This window comes from Canis lupus, chromosome 12 (genome assembly GCF_011100685.1).
Source record: "Canis lupus familiaris isolate Mischka breed German Shepherd chromosome 12, alternate assembly UU_Cfam_GSD_1.0, whole genome shotgun sequence".
Lineage (NCBI taxonomy): Eukaryota > Metazoa > Chordata > Mammalia > Carnivora > Canidae > Canis > Canis lupus.
In genome coordinates this window covers 5,383,739-5,405,044 of record NC_049233.1, presented here as the reverse complement: position 1 = coordinate 5,405,044, position 21,306 = coordinate 5,383,739, and the positions used below count along the sequence as shown (strand labels likewise).

The following is a 21,306-nucleotide window of genomic DNA, read 5'->3' as shown; positions in this document are numbered from 1 at the left end:
GTAAACAGGGCCTCCACTCAGAAGCCCTGAAGGTTGTGTCACAGCACTCATGCCTGGTATGTGAAAGCAAAATATTTCCTACAACTCTGATCCTTACAGGGGCTGATAGATCATGTGTGACAACTGGGTCCCTTTTCTTTTACTGAGGATAATGAGGACAGGATGAAGAAAAGAGTCTGTGCTTAGTTTGCCTTCTGCCATTATTCCCAGCTGCCAGCCTGGGACCAGACACCACAGGACAAAACACCCAGCTGCACACTCTCCGTATCCTCACAGGCTGGGCCTCACAATCCACCTGGGACACCTGTTAGCATTCTGAGGCCACTGAGAAAGGAAGCACACCAACATAGGCCCTGAAAACAGCCATGAGACCTTGTGGCCCTTTAATCCTGTGGTGTAATTCAGTAGTTTTGAAGAATATTGTTGGGCAGCCCTAGTGGCCTAGTGGTTTAGCGCCGCCTTCGGCCCAGGGCGTGATCCTGGAGACCCGGGATCAGGTCCCGCGTCGGGCTCCCTGCGTGGAGCCTGTTTCTCCCTCTGCCTGTGTCTCTGCCTCTCTCTCTGTGTGTCTCTCATGAATAAATAAATAAAATATTTTTTTTAAAAAAAGAATATTGTCAAGGGCAGTAAGATAAAAGAGTAATGAAACACATTTGCTTAAAGGTCTACAAACAATGTACATATGTATGCATACAACCTTCTCTCTGGCAATTTTCAAATAAAAATATACTTTCTACAGATAGCTTAAGATGTCAAAGCTGAAAAGAATCCAAACAACTATTTAAACAAACTTTATCTTAGGGGTGCCTGTGTGGCTCGGTCGGATAAGTGTCTACCTTTGGCTCAGGTCATGATCTCAGGGTCCTGGGATCAAGCCCTGTGTTGGGTTCCCTACTCGGTAGGGAGTCTGCTTCTCCCTCTCCCTCTGCATCTCCCCACCGTTCATGGTCTCTGTCAAATACATAAAATCTTTAGGGATGCCTGGGTGGCTCAGTGGTTGAGCCTTTGGCTCAGGGTGTGATCCCGGAGTCTAGGGATCGAGTCCCACATTGGGTTCCCCAAAGGGAGCCTGCTGCTCCCTCTGTCTGTGTCTCTGCCCCTCTCTTTGTGTCTCTCATAAACAAATAAAATCTTTAAAATAAGTAAATAAAATCTTAAAAAACAAAACTTCATTTTACACAAGGAAACTGAAGTCCCGGGCCAGGAGTCGGCAAACTTTTCCTGTAAAAGGCCAGAGAGTGCAATAGATTAGATTTTGTAAGCCACATGGTCTCTGCTGCAACTATTTAACTTTGTCACTAGCACAAAAGCAGCCATAGACAATACATAAACAAACGTGTGGTTGTGTTCCCATAAAACTTTATTTATAGACATTGAAATCTGAATTTTACATTATTTTTCACATGCTACAAAAATACTGTTCTTTTGATTTCAACCATTTAAAAATGTAAAAACCATTTTTAGCAGGCTATACAAAAACAGATGGTAGATGGGATCTGGCTCGTGGGCCATAGTTTGCTGACCCCTGCCCCAGGCCACTCTGACATCCAAGTGTCGTGATACTTTGCAAGCTATGTTTATGCCTTACTTGCTATTTACTCTACCCATCTACATCAAAGACTCAGATCTGCTTCACCATAAAGTGTACAATTAAAGAGCTCTGTTAAAAGTGTTTTCTAAATTTCAGGAGCAATATTAAGGTCTACCAGAAAACATATGCCAGGCCACAATTGAAAAAATGCCATATTGTGCACTAAGTAAAAAACAACCAACATAAAAATATAATAAATTTGAGAAACTCACTAAATTTGAAAAATAGGCTTTATTTTAACCAGTGGTATTGTATGACATCCTATATGGCATAACTGATTACAGCCAAGTTCATGAATACAAATAAAATAGCAATTTCCCTCATTCTCTCTTTTGCTAGTTCTGTTCAGAGAAATCAGGAGATGGGAGCACAATGCTCAGAAACCAAGGAGCTCTTCCATGGGCTCCAGCTGAGTCCAGGCTCCAAGAGCATTCAGCCTCCTAACGCATATACAATCACATGTGCAAAGACCTTTATGAAAAAATATTCAGAGCAGTATTTCTGTAGGAAATCATACTAGCATTTACAACCAAACATGGCTGATGAAATTCATCTTGCTGTGGATGGTGAGGATTTGAACTGCATATAAAGGAGATGAAGCTTTTACGTTCATTTTCCTTTAAAGAGGGGTAGGATCCCGGGTGAGGTGCAATCACCATCAGCCTGCCTCCTCCCTTCTTGCTCCAGCTGGCTCAGGGGTCCCACCCTGTCCCTCCAGAATTCAGGTACCACTGAGCTGTGATAGAGAAATGGATACGCCTTGTCCCAAATACAAGATTCTATCACACAGCCAATAGTAGAAGCGGCTTCACACTTGCTTATTTCACAGGGGGTTTAACACATGGGCCCTTTTGTAGCACAAGACACCTGAAATTCAGAAAATTATGAAAACAATTCTTCTTCACCCCTGAGGATATTTCATCTTTATAAAGTTGAGAATACAAAATATCAGAATAATTTGCCCTTTCTCCCCATCAAAAGGAATCACATTCTCAAAGGACTCCTGCAATATACAAAATTCTGAAACAAAATTTATTTCTCCCTGAACCAAGACCAAGAAGTCAATGTTAAGCTGCCAAGAAGACCCTCTTCCAAAGAAGAGTGGAAAAGACACCTCATTACTTTTTTTAATAACCATGTTTAGACAAAGATAGCAAAAGGAGTTTCTGGCCTCATGAGCAATTTTTATTGTTCACTTTGATTTTAAGCATTTCTTAGCATTAGCTACTGGGAGTGAAGAGAACAATTGTTTTCCAAAGTCTGAAATATTCCCGAGAAAAGCCCTGATCTTTCCCATGATGGCTCCCCAAAAATAGTTTGTCGAAAACCAGATGGCAAGAATGAAAATGCTATACACTCATCTGTTCCATTTCTTCATAGTTTTCACATCAAAAGCACCTAGAGTATCAATTGTGTTCAACACAAAATAGCACTGGGGCTGGAGAGAGGATGAGGTCACCTTCCCGTGGCATCAGCCGAGGTGACATGGGCTCTGAACTACCCAAGAAGTCTTCACTGGCAAACCTGCCTGGCACCAGGGCCTCCCAAAGAGAACAGACAAGCAGCTGTGCATGCTCAAATAGCAAGACATGCAAAACACATCGTCACTCTGCTGGGAATAAAGAGCACACAGAAAGTACAATGACAGCAAGAACCGGCTTCTGCCTGCTGGGGCTAATACACAAGAAACCTCTGCACTGTAGGTGGGGGGCGAGCAGAGAAATAGCAACCCCTGGGGTGTGGGGGGGGTGAAGAGAAGCACACACATGCATGCGCACACATGCACACACAATGCCTCCAGGGCTCCCTGGTTACTTCAGGTTCATGAGCAGCCTTCCAACAACCTGACTACTTGCCTGGCTCGGCACTTGGTCTGCTGTGCTGTCTCACCTATCTACATTTTCTTCTCTCCTCTTAAGGCACAAGCATATTTACAGTTTCGGACACACCTGCAGAGTTCTGAGAATCGTACTAAACAAGTCAGTCACAGACTAGTGCACAGAAGCCAGTTGGTCCTTCTTGGCTGCGAGCGATGCTGAGGGACAGCTTCTGAAACAGCCAGAAAGTGTGAGCCATCTCTGTGCTGCTACAGGATGTAGGCGACTCTCCCCCCTCCCACCCCAAGCCAGGGCCATGGGAGAGGCCAAAAGGGCAAAAGCATGACTGGGATCTGGGCCATTTAATATTTTTTACTTTGCATTTAACAAACCCTAACAAGATGGCAGCTCTTGCCTGCCTGAGCTGACTCTCACAAAGAGCAAACAGAGGCTGCCACAGGGCTTCTGTAATTCCATGTAAAGTCACTGTGATCAGAGTTTGCTCATATTCTCTTACCCTCCCACACAGACAGACACATGCACAGGAGCGCGCGCACACACACACACACACACACACACACACACACACAAACCCCTTCCACCATGGAGGAAATCTTTGCAACAAGAGGCACTTGAATGATATTTGGAGAGTTCCCATGAAAAGGCCTTCCCCTCACAGTGAAGTGGGATCAACAAAACAGAAACCAGGTGCTCAGGACTCCATCTCTTCTTGGTCAAGGGGTGGCGGCACAAAGCTGACGACTTCATCGTAGGTCAGGCCTAAAAATCAGGAGAGAGAAAAGTCGGATGTGAGAGTTGAGACTATTCTTGTAGGTGGACATTCTTAACTTTGAAGCTCAAGATCCTTCCCTCCTGTCCAGGCCAGTGATTGGATGGACGACTTCAAATAACCACTTCATTGCTTACATGTTATAACCTAAAGGAACATGTGATTACATAGAAGTTCAAGGATACACAAAAAGAACTATTTTTACTTATTTGTTTCATTCCACCGTGCCTCCTCTTTTAAGCTCTCTGGAGAAGATGCTCAAGAATAGCAGAGCACTTCTACAAGCTACGGAATAGATAATTTTGCCTTTGGGATCTACCTGGAGTTCTGAATGTGTTTTTATGGAAAGAATTTGAAGTTGGGATATAGAGGAGACATAGGTTTCATTTCTGGCTGTGTCCCTAAGTAGGTCCAAGGTAACAGATAAGATGCAGACTATCGATTATAAAACTATAGGGGCACCTGGACGGCTCAGTGGTTGAGCGTCTGCCTTTGGCTCAGGTTGTGGTCCTGGGATCAAGTCCCACCTTGGGCTCCCTGCAGGGAGCCTGCTTCTCCCTCTGCCTTTGTCTCTGCCTTTCTGTGTCTCTCATGAATAAATAAATAAAATCTTCTTAAAAATTATAAAACTATAATTCTAGAGTTTTATCAATCGTAAAACTACAAAAATACCTTATTCCCTACTTCTCTCAGACAGATGTTGTAAACGCAGATTCTGAGAACCTTGAAGCTCTATACAGATGTAAGGGGGGGGGGTTGCACAAAATCAGACCAGACACAAGCACCTCAAAGGTCCAGAGAGTGTCATCATCTACAACAGACAGTTTCCATCAGAAGAACATATCCATCCTGCATCAGACACACTAGTTACAAGTTTTAACAAATTGATTATAACCAGAAATTTTATTTTCCCACAGCTTTTGGTTAGTGGCTCACCTAAGAAACATTTTAAAATCTAAGTTCCCACACTTGATGTTAATCCTGCTCTTATGACTTACTTTTCCATTCATCTATAAGGAGGTCCCTGCTTTCAAAGGACTGATCGTAAGGATCAGCCACTGGTTCATCATCTGGATCATGGTACTGAGCAAAGTAGGCATGTGCGAGGGCTTGGGCTGCTGTAATTCTCTTGTCTGAGTCCAATACAAGCATCTTCTCCAGCAAGTCGACAGCTATCAGCCCCACAGATTAGAAGGAAAAAAAAAAGTTTTTAACACGTCACCAAAAAAATCAGGCCTTATTAAGCAAATACACAGTATTGAGTCTTCATATGGAACAAAGAATTCTCCCCCCATGTGTCTGCTCTAAGAAACATGATCTCTTTTCTTCTTTATGTGTATGTATGTCTAGGGATGTGTTTTGTATTAAGAATACGTTACTAAAGAACAAGTTTTAAAAATAACCGAAACTCTGTATGAACAAACTTTTGTAGAATGTCAGTGTCAAACAGCTAAGACTGTACTCAAACTGTGTCAAAAGGAAAACTTATAACCAAACTAATCTAGAAAAGGTAAGCAGGGATTTTTTGATTTTTCACTTTTTTGTCTCCCTGTGCTGTTTATTTACTAACATAAGGCAATGAATATTCATCAAACAGATCTTCCAACAATGAACAAACTGAGGGTTTTACATGGGTGTGTGGGTGAGACACGGTATTTGGATAAAAGAAATATAAAATTTTCACTATGACAAATTTCAATATACAAAACAATAGTATAGTGATTACTCATACGCCTACCACCCATATCCAACAATTAACATTATTTCTTTTTTTACCTATTTGGAGCTTTTGCTGGACCATTTTAAAATAAAATGATAGACATGACACTTTACCTCTAAATATTTCAGCATAAATACATCTTTCTATATAATCACAAAACCATTATATATGACAAATAATTCTGAAATATCATCTAAAAATCCAGTTTATGTTAAAACTTCTCCAGTTATCCCAAAGTTGTCTTTTACACCTGGTTTGTTCAAACTGGGATCCAATTAAGAACCACACATTACATCTGACTGAGGTTCCTAGGGTGAAAAGAACCATGTCCTGATAACCAATACCTTGATGAGGAATAAGGTCAGGGGTAAGGAAAAGGTTCCTCTAAGATCTTGACAGATACAAACACACACTATATCAAAGGTCAATTCAACTTTTAATTCGTGTTTTGAGAATAATAGTCGAACATGAAGTCAGTGACTGACAAAATGCAGCTGTCATTATTTACATCATCGGTGTGTTCCTGCTCAGTTAATATGCTGGGCACAAGTTCGTGGTCAGTAACACCATGTTCTGTCTGCAAGAAGAGACTCTTTGTATGACGTCACTATTTGGCAATGAGCTATCAGGCATGTTTAGATTCTGAGAACTGCCGTGCTGAGCACCAGATGGCCCAAAGCCTCCATTCAACTCATTGGCAGTCTGTATTGCTAAGTGGTATCCAGTTCTTTTGAATGTTTAAATGTCATGATTCCAGAGAAGGATGGATGTGACCTAAATAAGCTGTGGGGACACACACATACTCCCCGCCCCCTTATCTCCCTTCTCTAGAAAAATGAGTTAACAAATCTCTTGGAGTTGGCTAATAGGAAGTCAAACAGTGAGCACTGCCAGGTCTGAAACATGAACTGATAGGATGAAAATACATTCAAAACAGAATGACAGACAAGAAAACTACCAGCATCCAGCATAATTTCCCAACATCCTAGAGTATTTATGACTTGAATAGAGCTTCTCACAGATCCTTGAACTTGATAATATAACTCAAATAAATCCTACAGAGCCAAGGGGAGCAGATCGGGGCAGATGCAAATCTGAACCAATGGCATAGAATTCTGTGTATAGCCCTGACGAGTTTGTGGGCTCATTTTTGGATGGGAGAGTAGCCCTGCTGAGAACTCACATACTTACAATCTCCAAGGCTGACACAGACTCACCCAGAACTGCCCAACATTTCGAAGAATGTAAGCATCTCTGCTATTGTAAAAATTATCACAGGAACACTGAAATCACTCTCAACGAGCACTGTGGACAAAGTACTTAAAAAGGGGAAACCACTTAGCCTTCATTACAACTTCTGAAAAGGGTGTCATGACTATCAGCTCTCAAAGGGCAAAACAACCTGAAGTACAGCTGCTGGGACCAAGCAGAGGGATGATTTTTTTAACATGCCAACATAACACAATCTTCAGGAAAGTGAGAAGGTTGCTTATACTATTATCATGGCATGGCTCCCTTCCCTGTCACAGGAAGGCCTGGTCTGATTTTTCCCTGTCTGCTGTTAAATGGCACTGTCCACTGCACAATCCTTGATTCAGGGAGGTAGGGTCTCAGGCAGTGCCACTTTTAGGAGCCAACCAAAGCACATAATAACGCCAACTTCAAGGAAGAAATCAACTTTCATTTTAGCCAAGGCAGTACATATCCTGCAGCTACCACTGTTACTTCCCTCTGCAAAGGATCCTGGAAGTGATGGTGGCAGGAAGGAATGTGGAGCCATTCCTTAAAGTCTGAGGTGGCAAATTATCTCCACAAAGAAGACAGAATGGGGGTGGGGGAGGCGGGGGGGGGGGGCAGGGAGGGGCATATAGAAGAAGAGAAGAAAGGAAAAGTGCACAAGGATAGCAGGACCTGTAGTACTGGGAAGCTACAGGCAGTGCAGGGCAGTCTGCAGGGAGCTCCTGGGGGTCCTCTAAACACCTATCTGTGCTTCAGCTGTTTTCACCCTTGGTTTGGGACACCACACAATGGGGATCCCTGGGTGGCGCAGCGGTTTAGCGCCTGCCTTTGGCCCAGGGCACGATCCTGGAGACCCGGGATCGAATCCCACGTCGGGCTCCCGGTGCATGGAGCCTGCTTCTCCCTCTGCCTGTGTCTCTGCCTCTCTCTCTCTCTCTGTGACTATCATAAATAAATAAAAATTTAAAAAAAAAAAAAAAAAGGGACACCACACAATGGCAGCAGTTGCGAAGTCATAGGCTTTCCTCTGTACCTCCTTCTTCCTGCACCTCTCATCTCTCCTCTCAACATCCCCACTATTTGCTGTCCTGTCTTCACCGTACAAGCCCATTCCTCCTACCACATTCTACATCATATAAACATATAAGCATATCATGTGATTAAAAAACCTAACAACACAAACATGGATAACAAATGGCCTGGGTGCCTGGGTGGCTTAGTTTGTTAGGTGTCTGGTCTTCGGCTCAGGTCATGATCCTGGGGTCCTGGGATTGAGCCCTGCATCAGGGCTCCCTCCTCAGTGAGGAGCCTCCTTCTCTCTCTGCCCCTCCCCCCACTTGTGTTCTCTCTGTAAAATAAAATTCCCTCCCCAAAAAACCCAAACAGCATTACTTACCACCTTTCAGGATTTAATTAATGGTACCCTGTTTAATCAAAAGGGGGAAAAACTCTCCTTTAAATCCTTAATTTATGTCATTAACAATTCAATATTCATGAGGTAAGGATATGATCAACTTACCCAAGGGATTGGCACCAATAAATACATTTGCAAAGTTCATTTTCGGCATCTGGGTCAAAGACTGAATGTAGTTTCTTGCCTGTAAAAATAAGAGGTTTTCAAAATGGCTTTGTTCAGTAATGTTACTGCTCCCAGAGAGTCTCGATCCTGCCAAAGAACAAGTGTTAACTGACAAAGTGTGCTAGCTTCAATGTTTACGACTGTCTTTGATAGTCAGTTAAAGATTTCTCTTACTGCCATCCCAACGCCCTTATATATGTGATCAGCACCTTTGTTTATTCCAGTTATCTCTCACAGTTCCATTTCCAGTGAAGGAGAATGCTAAGCAACTAAGTCCCCTTTTATTAGCTTTCTAATCAAAGGATCACAAGTAAAATAAAAAAGGAGGCCAAGATATCTAAGAAGCTCTCCTTTCTGAGATAGCCTTTCTAGAAACCTATAATTAGCATAGGGATATGTACTCCTAAAGTTGAGGACCAGTAGTCCTCTGATGGTGCTGATCTCAGTACGTACTCCTAGTTCATAAAAAGGGCATCAGTGTTAAACCTTGCTAACAAAGTAATGTTGGTAACAAGGAAGTAAACATAAGCTTACTGTATTATTCTAAAAGTCCTGAACACATTTTAAAAATACTAAAGCAACTTAGAGAAATGAAGAAGAGTGGATTATAAGTTACATGGCCTACACAGAAATCTTTCCCCTACCACTTAGATGCTACATCTTCTTTCATAAGTCTCAACTGACATATCGGTGACCTCTTCTGCAAAATATTAGTATTAGATATTAGTATTTGGCTTGCCTTTATCATACAGTTATTGTGATATTCAAATTAGATAAAACTCATGAAAGAGCTTTAAACTAAAATTCTGACACAAACAACATTTATATTACCAATATAGTTTTAGAAGTTTGGTCCCTATGGTGGAACGGGCTTGAATCTTGACTTTATCACTTTGGGCAAGTTACTTATTCTCTTTAAGGCTTGAGTTCCTTTTCTATAAAAAGAGATTAACAATGTCTACCACACAAGGATTGGAGATAACAAACCAGTACTTCCTTAGCACAGTACTTGGTGCAGAGTGAGAGCTCAACAAACATTAGCTGTTCTCCCTGTTGCCTTTAGAAAGTTTGCTCTCATTCTCTAAGGGTGTTTCAACTTCACAATTTCCAAACTCCACTGGAAGGAACTCTCGGTGCCAGATACTTTTAAGGACTGATAGCTCTATGAAGGCAAACCAAAAACTGATCTTGAGATTAATCATGTAAATACAAATGTAACTCATAAATGTGTGCTTTAGATATTAGGTATTAAGCTGTGTCTGTGACTTTCCCAGTTTCAAAAAAATAAATCCCACTCTCAGTCCATCTGAGAAGATGAGATAAAATTTCCTTAAAATTGCTATTTTAATACAGCTCAACAGTAAAGGTGTGTGTGTGTGTGTGTGTGTGTGTGTGTGTGTGTCTGTGTATTTCCACACACAAGCTTAGAAAAAGTTCTGGTTACTAGGGCAACTTCACCTTCTTAGTCATTGTACGTGGACCAAGTAGAAGAGGTCCACTTTGCAAAGCTGTTGGGAATCTTTCCAATTTGAAAAGAGAGTTCCAGGAATTGAATATCCATATGTCTGTAATCCCTTCCTACTTGAGGATGAAGGGAAGACAGAGGTAAGAGAGACCTGTCTTATGCAGAGAACAGTCATCCCTCTAATAAGATACATAAAGGTAAATTTTAAAACTACCTGCATATAACTGAAATAGAAACACTGCTGCTGCAAAGGGCCTCTGTGATGCCAACCTGGCTCCCAAAAACATTAAAGACATCTTAGAAAGAAGTGCCTCAACCATCTCTGATAATAAAACTAACATTAAAGATTAAGTAGTAAGAATGGTAAAGAAGACACCTAACCCTATAGAAGTGTTCATATTTATTCCATGTTATTTGTATATTTCCTTTTAAATATAGTACTTATCAGTGTTGGATATTTTATAGATTTGGTTTTTAACTTAAGGGAAGAATCTTCTTTTGGTCATTATAAAAAACTAATGAATAGGAAAGCATCCTAATGGCCCTCAGTTAAATACACTTCCAGGCTACAGTCATCAGATGCTAACATACCCTAACTAGGAAAACATAATGGCTTCTCGAGCACTAAATTTATAAAACCCAAATATAAAAGTAACATCATTTTCTATTTACAAGCCTATAAATTATATTCTCAACCCATAGGATTGGATGACATTTTATCCCAAATGTCAGCATCCTGCCATAGCACATACGCACTCATCACCTTAGTAGCCCCTCAAGGCACATGCAAGCACTCAGTGATATTAAAAACTGTGTTGGTTATACAGTGGCAATAAAATGAGAATGTGGCCTTCTGAATTGGCTATTCCTATACAGTCTGTTTGTTCTCACCTCATGGCTTGGCATCCTGTTAATGAGATAAGCAGGGGGGGTCCCCGTCAGACGCATAATCTGCTGAAGCTGGTTAATATCTTAGATGCCTAGTCAAGGGCATTGTTAAACATACAGTGCAAAAAAATAACTTTCAACTCAAGTTCTCAAGAAGGCCAAAAAAGCCACCCCAAATGAACAAAAAATCAATTTCCCACCCGTCCCATCCATCCCAGGCCAGAGCCCAAGGCTGCATGTGAACGCACGCTTCTATGGAATGGCATGAGAATTATTAGGCATGCAGCCAGGAACTGGCCATGCAGATAAGAAAAATTACTTCTCTTTTATTTTAGCATCATCTTTAACATGAAATATTTTAGGCTCCCTGGAAAGGGACTGCCCCTTGATCCAGGATGCCAGCCGGAGAATGGTTTTCAAATATTGATGGCCAAAACCTGTTTGCTTTGGGGAGGGGGAGGGGGTAAATGGAGATGATTCAGAAAATTTTGATTCAGCTTTGGACAAAACAAAATTTTCAATATATCCATTCAAGGAAGTGGTTAAATTTTCGTGGCACAGGTTCTGGTAACTCTCCAAGGCACCACCCCTCCAAATGTAAAACATTGGTGGGTGTGCGAGCTGATAAGCAATGCCAAGTTTCAAAGACATTAGTAGTGGTACATTTATAAAACATGCCAAACACACAATGGTGATGAAGAAAGAGGACACACAGGGCAAAGTTAGAAGCTAATGGCAAAGACAAAATAGAAGTCACAGGCTGCTGATGGTATTGTAGCATGCCACAGTGATTTCTTCCACAAGTTTCTAACAGGTGAATAGGCTGACTTCACTTAGTAAACAGCTGGGAAGAAGTCTGCAAAATGCTCTGCAATGATCTGACAAGGACGAAACTAGTAGGTCTTCCATATGCACAAGCACACATGGAAGTGGCATGTCAAACTTCTCTTTTCTTGCTGCCCCATCAACTTTAACACAAGTCCCCCTCCTCCAAAATGTTACATGAACTGTTAGTTTATCACATGTTCCTATTAAAGGAGTAGTGATGGGATTTTTAAAAATCAATTGCAATTCAATAAAAATCTGTCTCTATTCTTTCTTTGTAAACTATTAATTCCCCCATCCCCACCCCTGGTTATAGCAGCATCTTCAATGAGCACCCTGGTCAAGCAATTACACTTCTTTGTGGCTTCCTTCACTAATTTTTCACATTACCTCATCCTCAGAACTCAAATTCCCTAGTGGTCAGGGGACTGCAAATATATAAGGAGAGAGCTGGAATATGTGCTGCATCCTGCCTTTCATACTCCTTATGCCCAAGGACAGAGGCCAGCAAATTTAAAAGGTGGCATGAAGCCCTTTTAACATTCTCTCAACAAAGTTTAGATTTGCCTTTAAACAAATGACATACCAACAGTACTTTGCATGTGAAGAAATACAATAAAAATGGCTCATTAAGTAAACTAGGAATAGTAGAATACCAATTGGGTTTTAAAATCTTTGAATCTTGCCACCTCTTCTTTCTTATGAACAATACTTGGCCTGTGCAATTTCTACTTTTGTCTCCTTTAGTCAAATGCATTATTATATCCCCTTCCTGTCAGGAGGTTAGCAAGAATATATTTCTAGGGAAAAATGGGAGTCAGTGAAAGGGCTTTTGGTTTCTTTATATGACTTTTTGTTCTTTCACTGATTACTATAGGTACTGGGTCACTAAGCAAAACACTCCTCTCTCCTTAGCTGCCATGGGCCATTTATCCCCTTTCTTACAGCACATCCCAACTTGTTCTCAATCAGCCCATCCATTATTGCATTATCTTACAATGTCCTAATACCTGTTGACTGGATTTCTACATAAATGATGGCATCTGTATGTTAACTAACTAATTTAAATAAAGACTTGAAAAAATTATGGCATCACCATCTTACTACTTTGCAGGAGTAATGAAAATAGCTATTGGCTTTCTTTTATTACATTCCTTCACTAATGAATTTTTCCTTCAATTTTTAAAATTCTTAAAACAATTTTACTCACCTGGCTTTGTTATTTACACACCATGCGTCCCACACACATCATGTGCTTTTAAGATAAACTGATACTTGGGGCATTATTAGTAATGTCAAATTAATCTTGTCTACCCCTTTGAATGTTTAAAACCTTTTAATCCATTCATCATAACCATGTAGGGGGAAAAAAAAGCCTCTCTTATTCCCATACTCAACACACTATTATTGGAGTACATTCTGCATTCTGGTAGATAATTTTATTATGCCCAACTCTAGAGCTGTTTAAATGTATGATGTGCCCTATTTCACATAAGATAAAGACATCTCATTATTAGGTTGGGCACTTGATTTTGTTTCTTTCTTAACAATAAATGATGGATTAATAATAGGTAAATATGATATTACCCATGCTTTTTCTTTTAAAAATCTTGTGACTAGCTACACATATCTATAGGGCAGATTAGGGACTGAGAAAGAGCTGCTAGTGACCATTCCCAGACAGAGAATGAATTTACTATCTTAGTCTCATTAGTACTATTGGTAAATAAACTGAACTTTCTCCCACCCCCACTCCCTTGCCCCCATGTCTTCTCTATTACCAGTCTTTCTAAGTACATGCATTTAAAACAAGAAAGCACCATTTCTTATCTTCTTTGATTCACTCTATCCAGCTTCCCCACTCCTTTGTGTTGGCACAGTGGTCAGTCACTTTGACAAATGACTTTCAAAATAGTGTGCAATTGCATGAGATTAAAGTTTAAAGATGAGGTTATCAAAAAATAAAAAATAAAAAAATAAAGATGATGTTATCAGAACATCTGAGATCTATGCTCAGCTCTGCCAAGTGACTCAGTGCATGACTCAGGCAAGTCACAGCTTTTCTGTGCTTTTCCTTCTTCATCTTAAATAAATAAATGAAACAAAATAATAGAGCCAGCACAGTATCTTACATCTCTCAGAGTGGAAATTCATAAATACACTGGACTTTGTGGTCTGTTAGTAGAATGTACCAGAAACATACCAGATGACAATATTCTTTATTTTGTAAGAGAGATGATGCACCATTCAAACTCACCTGCTCAAGCCTGCCTCAAGCCACCCAGCATTCCTTCCAGTTGGGCAAAGGGACCCCTTTAGTCAGAATGCTGGGAGGAGAATTCAGGAAGGCACACTTGGAGCTTGGCTCCACAGTTCTTTTTCCCTTTTAGTCAACTGCCTGGCAGCAGACAGAGGAGAAAAGGGAGAAAGGCTGAGCTTTCATGATTTCTCTCTTGCCTCTGGCCCCAGAAAATGACCAACAGCAGGAAATTGAAGCCAAAGTAAGCCAGAGTCACATTCCCATGGCTTCTCTCTAAATCCCTGCTTAGAGGCAGGAAAGCATTAGCGCCAAAGCTTTTTCTCAGGTTATTGACTTGTAATTACAAAGGGAGGCTGTGGGAGGAAGGATTTACAAGTCTACTCCAGAGGATGTGAGTTACCAGGACTGGTCTGGAAACAGGGTGGAGAGGTGCCCTTGTTGGGAACAGACAACTTATACAAGATATGCGAGTTGTCTATTCTAAAGCAGTAAAAGGCAGTAACTTCTGGAAAAGGGCAGTAGTGTGAACACAATGCACACTTCATTCTTATAGTGAAGCTACACTAATATGTGGTAAAGCTCACGCTCTGAGAACAAACACTAACCAAAACATAAAAAGAGCTTAAATGCATGTAAACTTCTGAGAAAGATGATGTCAGGGCTTGATAACGTAGACAAATTTTCTTTAATTTCATGGAATGAGTTACAATCTCAAATCATGGATACTACTGCCCAATACAAGCTCTCATGATCTAAGTACATACTCCAACAGAGAATAAAACACACTCATGCATGGGGGCAGATGAGTGCATGTACACACAGACATACAGACAGACACACACACACACACACACACACACCCCTCATCCTGAAAGTCAGCACAAAAGGGCACACATGCTTACAAACATACTCAGGGCAAAGTACAGACTGATGGAAGGCAAGTGGCAGAGGCTCCCAAAAGGGCAGATAATTACAATCAAAGCATCAACTCACAGACTCTGAGGAGATTTTCTTCAAAAGATCAGCCCCTGGGGTTCCAACGAGTCTTAAAATGAGCTTCAACTGATCAATATCTAATGGTGGACTATAAAGGAAAATGTTGGGACAAAATAAAAATAAAAAACAAACAACAACAAACAAAACAAAACAAACAAAATACCCCAATAACAAAAATTAAAAACCCCAAACCAAGCCAGAATGGTGAATTCATCTGGATCAAGGCTTCTGCACGACGGTCACTTCAAGTAGAACATGCTCCTCCTGTACAAAGACTCAGAACACTGCCACACACATCACCGATTTATATTCATTTTGTGTATCTGTCAACGTCACTTATCAGTAAAGCAAAGTGACATTAGCTGGGTACTTAGCTGCTAAAGACAGCCCGTGAAAACACAAAAGCTTCACTCTGTCCACACCCACCTCTTCACCTTCCACCAAAGCATGAGTAGCCAGTTAAGCGAAGAGCACTGGTAAGCAGAGTGCTACAGACACAAAAAAAGCAGCAAAGCATAGGAGCTAGAGCTAGCTGTGACCACCTGTGAATATTCCCGAAGGCTTAACCCAAGGGACTTGTAATACGACAGGGGCCTTCAAGCCTCTGCCTGGATGCAGGCTGTGGCAGGCGCACAAGAGTGATGAGTGACAGTCGACCAGCAGAGGGCCCCACTCCCTCACCGCATCCACATGTTCTTCAGGAGCGCCATAGTGTAGCAGAATGCCAGAGGTTACCATTTCACAAAAGCAATGACAAACCTCACACACCCCAGAGGCTCTGAACAATAGGCTACAATGTCCAAACCTTAATTCTGGTAGCCAACTCTTCCATGCACACTCAGAATGTATGCGCATGTGTTAACCAGAAGACAAAAACTTTTCAGTTGTTCTTACTGCCTCTAGCCTTGCTTTAAAAAAGGAAGTTAAAAGGGGAGAGGAAAAAAAATCATATAAAATAGCTTTTAATATTCTCTACGAAAGTGTGAATAGTTTATCTGTGTCTACACTGACATTGGGGGGATGAAGGAGGGGAGGATGACCGTCTTCTGATGCTAATACGTGAAAAACCTGACAAATCCCGTCAGGTTTTTCACATATTAGGTCCTTCTCAACTTCAGGTCTCAGCTTAAACTCACTTCCTCAGAGAGGCTGCCCCCAACATAAAGAAGCCCCCTCTTCCCTGTATTCTCTACCTCAGCACAATGCTTGCAAACATTAAAGTGCTTATCACAATCTAGAATTATTTTGTTTGCTTCCCGTCTGTCACCTCTGCTGACCTGTGGCTCTATGAGAGCAGGAGCCACCCTGACTGTGCCACCTATTCCCAGCACCTAGCCTGCCATCTGCTCCATGGTGGGCTCTCAGAATATTTGAGGGGTAGGGAGAGCAGGATGGAAAGGAGGACAGAAGAAAATATTTCTGCCTATGATTACACATATGAAGGTAATATGGTGTAACTTAAAAATAATGGCCTCTGCAAACCATAGTTGCCCAAGTTACAGGAATTACTTATGCAATAACACTGGCATCTTGCCCTGTTCTTTTTTTTTTTTTTTTTTTTCTCCTCCAGATATGAAATTGGCTTAAATGAAGAAAATTCTAGATAGGAGTCAGCAAAGACCAGCCTGCTGCCTGTTTTGAAAATAAAGGTTTGCTGGAACACAGCCATGCCTGTTAGTTTATGTACAGCTTTCGTTTTATGTACAGCAGAACTGAGTGAGTACTTACAACAGAAACCATACGATCCCCAAACCCTAGAATATTTGTTATCTGGCTCTTTAAGTAAAGGTTTGCTCAACCCCATTCCAGACCTAAACAACTTGTGTTCCATAGAAAACAAGGATAAATTACAAACAAGTCCACTCATACAAATTGCTTCTAAATTAAGAATTAGTAGAAAATTTTGTCATCTGCAAATGGCAAAAATCAATGTATTCTGGAAATTAAAATTTCAATACTGATTCTCAGTTCAAAATGCTGACAAGAAAAAAATCTAAAGTATGCATTAATGGGGACAGAGTGGGGAGGGCGGATGATTACTGTCTTGCTCTAAAATTAACTATACAACAGTAGAATTTGTAGAGCATCCCCCTTTGCTCATGTAAAATGATTCAGTTTACAAGTGTTACTTCCCCTCACACTCTTCCAGAACAAATTCAAGTGGGTAGCTACCCCACCTCACAAAGCATATCATATATGGAAACCAACTAAACTACTTCAACTCTCAAGCAGGTAGTTTTACAATATATGTATCAAAACTACTCTCTATAAATAAAGCTGTTGAGATTGGTACTGTCCTTTAAGAGACTTCTGACTACAAAAAGGAGTCAAGTTGTATAGTCTCTCCACGGACGGCAGCAGACTCTGGGCTGAGTTGCTTAACTGCCCTAACTTCACTTTAACATACCTGAAGACTGTGCCACCCCCACTGGCCACAGTGGCTCACTACAGCCATGAGTGGGGGATCCCGTGTGCCTCTCTCCTGCTTTTGCAGGTACGAATCAATCACAGGCCTGATGTATAAAGCCCCAACTCCTCAGCCCCTCATGGCCCTCTCTGGTTTGGCATCAAGCTTCTTTCCTGACTCTGCCTCAAACTATTACTCCTTAATGTACTCAATGCTTCAATGCATGCCAAATCTTTTAGGCACTGTAAAGCTTCTAGCTTTTCATTTATCCAAGTCAAACAGAAATGCCCTCTACTCTCCCCTCCTACCAAGCTTGTTCTTTTTTTTTTTTTTTTTTTTTTTCAGAGTCCTACTCAAACCATGAATCTTAGGCTCAAATTAATCTCTACTTCTTCTCAATAACTTAGTTATACCTGTTATAGCGTTATTATCACTGTCTTATTCTATAATCAGAGAGTAGACATTTGTTCCAGTAACTCCTGTAACTTACTTTCCACTGATTATGATCATTCTGTTTTTGGCGATAGCTGCTCCTATCTCTAGCACCTTCCACGGAGTAGTCTGATAAATGTTGGTTGGCTTAAAAAGACTTGCTGTAATATGCTTTTAAACTCAGCTCTATCCCCTCTGCCTTGCTCTCAAAACCAAAATGAACATACTCTATGGGAAGTCTCAATACAAAAAAGTTAAGAAAAGTCGTTTCATTTAATATCAGGCCTAACAAAGTTCTCAAACACTCCATCTGAAGCATTTACACCATAGAGAGTATAAAAATATAGTGCCAAGAGTGTGTAAGGGCCATGGACAAAGAGAGTTGGTACAGCACAGTAGCCAATACTTAGGAGATTAGTAAACACACAATGCAAAATAAAAACCTACTTAGTAGCTAAAAGCACTTGCATAAAAGAAGTCAAAGCATGCAGACCTCAGAAGAAATCACCATAGGTTCTCCAACAACTGGCAAATCCATAGAAATACAGGTCAGTCTTCCAATAGTACCAGCTACTAGAATTTGTCCAGGCAGTTAAGGCCAGAGGGCGCTTCAAGTAGCTACATAAGCAGAGCAAAGCAAAATTTACCACATTATGACAATTAGTTATTTCCACAACAAGCCATCCTTCATAACTGGTTTAACCCCTTTTTCCCCCTAGATAGAAGAAATTTTTACTATTAGGTAAAAACATATTTTAACTGTCATGATCAAATCGTCAAAATTTAAATCATAGATCTCCTGGTCCTTTCTAAAACAACCACTGAGGGCTAAGATTACTCTTTAGGTTCTCTGTAACATAAGTAAAAGGTAGAATGAACAGATAAAGAAATCAATCTAAGGATACTGGATCATAGGGAAATGAAGAGAGGAATATTCTATTCATTTCTAAGTGTTTAGGCAACTCCTAGAAAGTGTCCACAGGCCAGAGAATTGAAGATGAGGAAGGGAACAGGTGCAGGATATCCCTGCAACTAACTGCTGCACGTGACCCACAGTTTTCAATGAAACAAAATCCAGAATATTAATGTTTGGAGGGTAGGAAAGGATGACAGGATGGACTATGAGAAGACCTACCCTACTTTCTTCTCTTCTTGGTTGTCAGAACAGTCATTTTCACTGTCACACACACACAAATTCTTAAGGTATTCTAGGTTTGTGGATACAGATGAAAATTCCAATCTTTTCTGGGAGAAAAAAAATCTGTATTTTCAAGTTGGAGAAGAAAAGGCAAATAGTCTAGTGAAATATTCTTCTTCTTCAACATTTTTTAGGAAAACTGCTTTTTAAAAAAATAAGAGAGAACAGGGGTACCTGGGTGGCTCAGTTGGTTGAGTGCCTAACTCTTGGTTTTGGCTCAGGTCATGATCTCAGGTCATGATCTCAGGGTTGTGAGATTGAGCCCCGCGTCAGGCTCTGTGCTCGGCAGGGAGTCTACTTGAGATTCTCTCTCCCTTTGCCCCACACCATTCTCCCTCCTAAGCAAATAAATAAATTCTAAAATGAGAGAGAACAAGGGTGCCTGGCTTGCTCAGCTGGTGGAGCATGCAACTCTGGTCTCAGGGTTGTGAGTTTGAGCCCCCTGCTGGGAGTAGAGCTTACTTTTAAAAAAAATTTTTAAATTCAGGACAGCCCGGGTGGCTCAACAGTTTAGCACCGCCTTCAGCCCAGGGCCTGATACTAGGGTCCTGGGATCGAGTCCCACGTCAGACTCCCTGCATGGAGCCTGCTTCTCCCTCTGCCTTGTGTCTCTGCCTCTCTCTCTCTCTCTGTCTCTCATGAATAAATAAATAAAATCTAAAAATATATTTTTTTAATTCAAAAAATAGAATAAGAGAATATTTGAAACTAGTGACTACAAGTGAGGGGTAAATGTGACAGAAGGGGTACACCAAAAATTTTTAGCTCTATTGTCATGTTTTATCTCATAACCTGAGAGCTATAAACATAGGTGTTCATTACATTATTCTTTGCCTTTTTGTAGTATTTCATAAAATGTTTGAAAAAAATAAAAAGAAAAAATGAATAAAGAAGAATTAAGGAGCAAATTTAATACACTAAGGAAATTCATACAGAGTAAGGCAGCAGCTAATGGCAAGTGGGTTATAACTCAACAGCTCCATTATCCTCTAGTTAATATCTTAAGAGTACCACTTCTATTAAAATAAAAGAAGGAAAAAAAGTTGTACACATTTAGGAAATTCATTTGATTACTTAGGAAAAGAAAACCACAGCAAGCAAATGCTGTGACCTCTGGAAGAGAACAAGTATTTGGCGTGTACAGGGCTGGGAAACTTACCTCCTCTCTTCCTTAGGCTACCGACTATTAAGTGTTAATAAAACCATTTTCTAACTGGTCACTTCCCAAAACGATTGGCATTTGAAATAAGTTAGCACTAGACCTAAAGAGACATTCTATATCCTCACTCTCTCCGAAATATGAAGTTCCACCAGCCATGTCCACTTGATATACCTAGTCAACTGGACTTGGAAGGCAGTGCTTCATTCCTTAAAAAAATAATACTGCTTTTGACCTACCTGGAAGAGGGGTTCTACATAGTCATAAATGAAAATGAAAAGCTAATAATGTATAATTACCTTTAAGAAAAATTAGTATTTCCTACACCTTTAGGGAAACTCCAAGGATTATTAACAACCAGTACTAAAAGAATCTTTCAAGGAGACTAATGACAAAAAAAAAAAAAAAAAGAGAGAGAGAGAAAAAAGCAGAATAGGAACAAGAATTGTAGAGATCTAAAACTTCCCAATGCAATACCAGTAATCACATGTGATTAAATTTATATGTAATCTATATAAAATCTAATACATTTTGAAATTCAGATTTAAAACACTCATAAAACTGAATACAAAGGAATTTCTGACATGATGTTTCATTGACATGATAAAGAGCATTTATGAAAAACACAAAGCTAAAATCATAGTCAATGAAGACTGAAAACTTTCCCTCTGATAACGAAACAAGGATGCCCACTTCACCACTGTCATTCATCACTGTACTGGAAGTTCTAGCCAGAACAACTGGAAAGGGAGAAGTAAAACCATCTCTATTTGCAGATGAGATGATCCTATGTATAGAAAATACCAAAGAACCTACAAGAAATCTACCAGCGCTAATAAACAAATTGAGTAAAGATGCACGGTACAGGGGATCCCTGGGTGGCGCAGCGGTTTGGCGCCTGCCTTTGGCCCAGGGCACGATCCTGGAGACCCGGGATCGA

At 40.6% G+C, this 21,306-nt stretch overlaps 1 protein-coding gene across 1 annotated transcript in view; it reads right to left on the bottom strand.

The window, feature by feature from the left end:
• Window positions 1-4,120: 4,120 nt before the first annotated feature.
• MAPK14 (mitogen-activated protein kinase 14) overlaps window positions 4,121-21,306 on the bottom strand; it is a 73,170-nt gene continuing 55,984 nt past the window's right edge. The window contains 4 exon segments of the mRNA NM_001003206.1: window positions 4,121-4,188; window positions 5,197-5,370; window positions 8,677-8,755; window positions 15,168-15,247. Coding sequence (NP_001003206.1) covers window positions 4,121-4,188; window positions 5,197-5,370; window positions 8,677-8,755; window positions 15,168-15,247 — 401 coding nt within the window.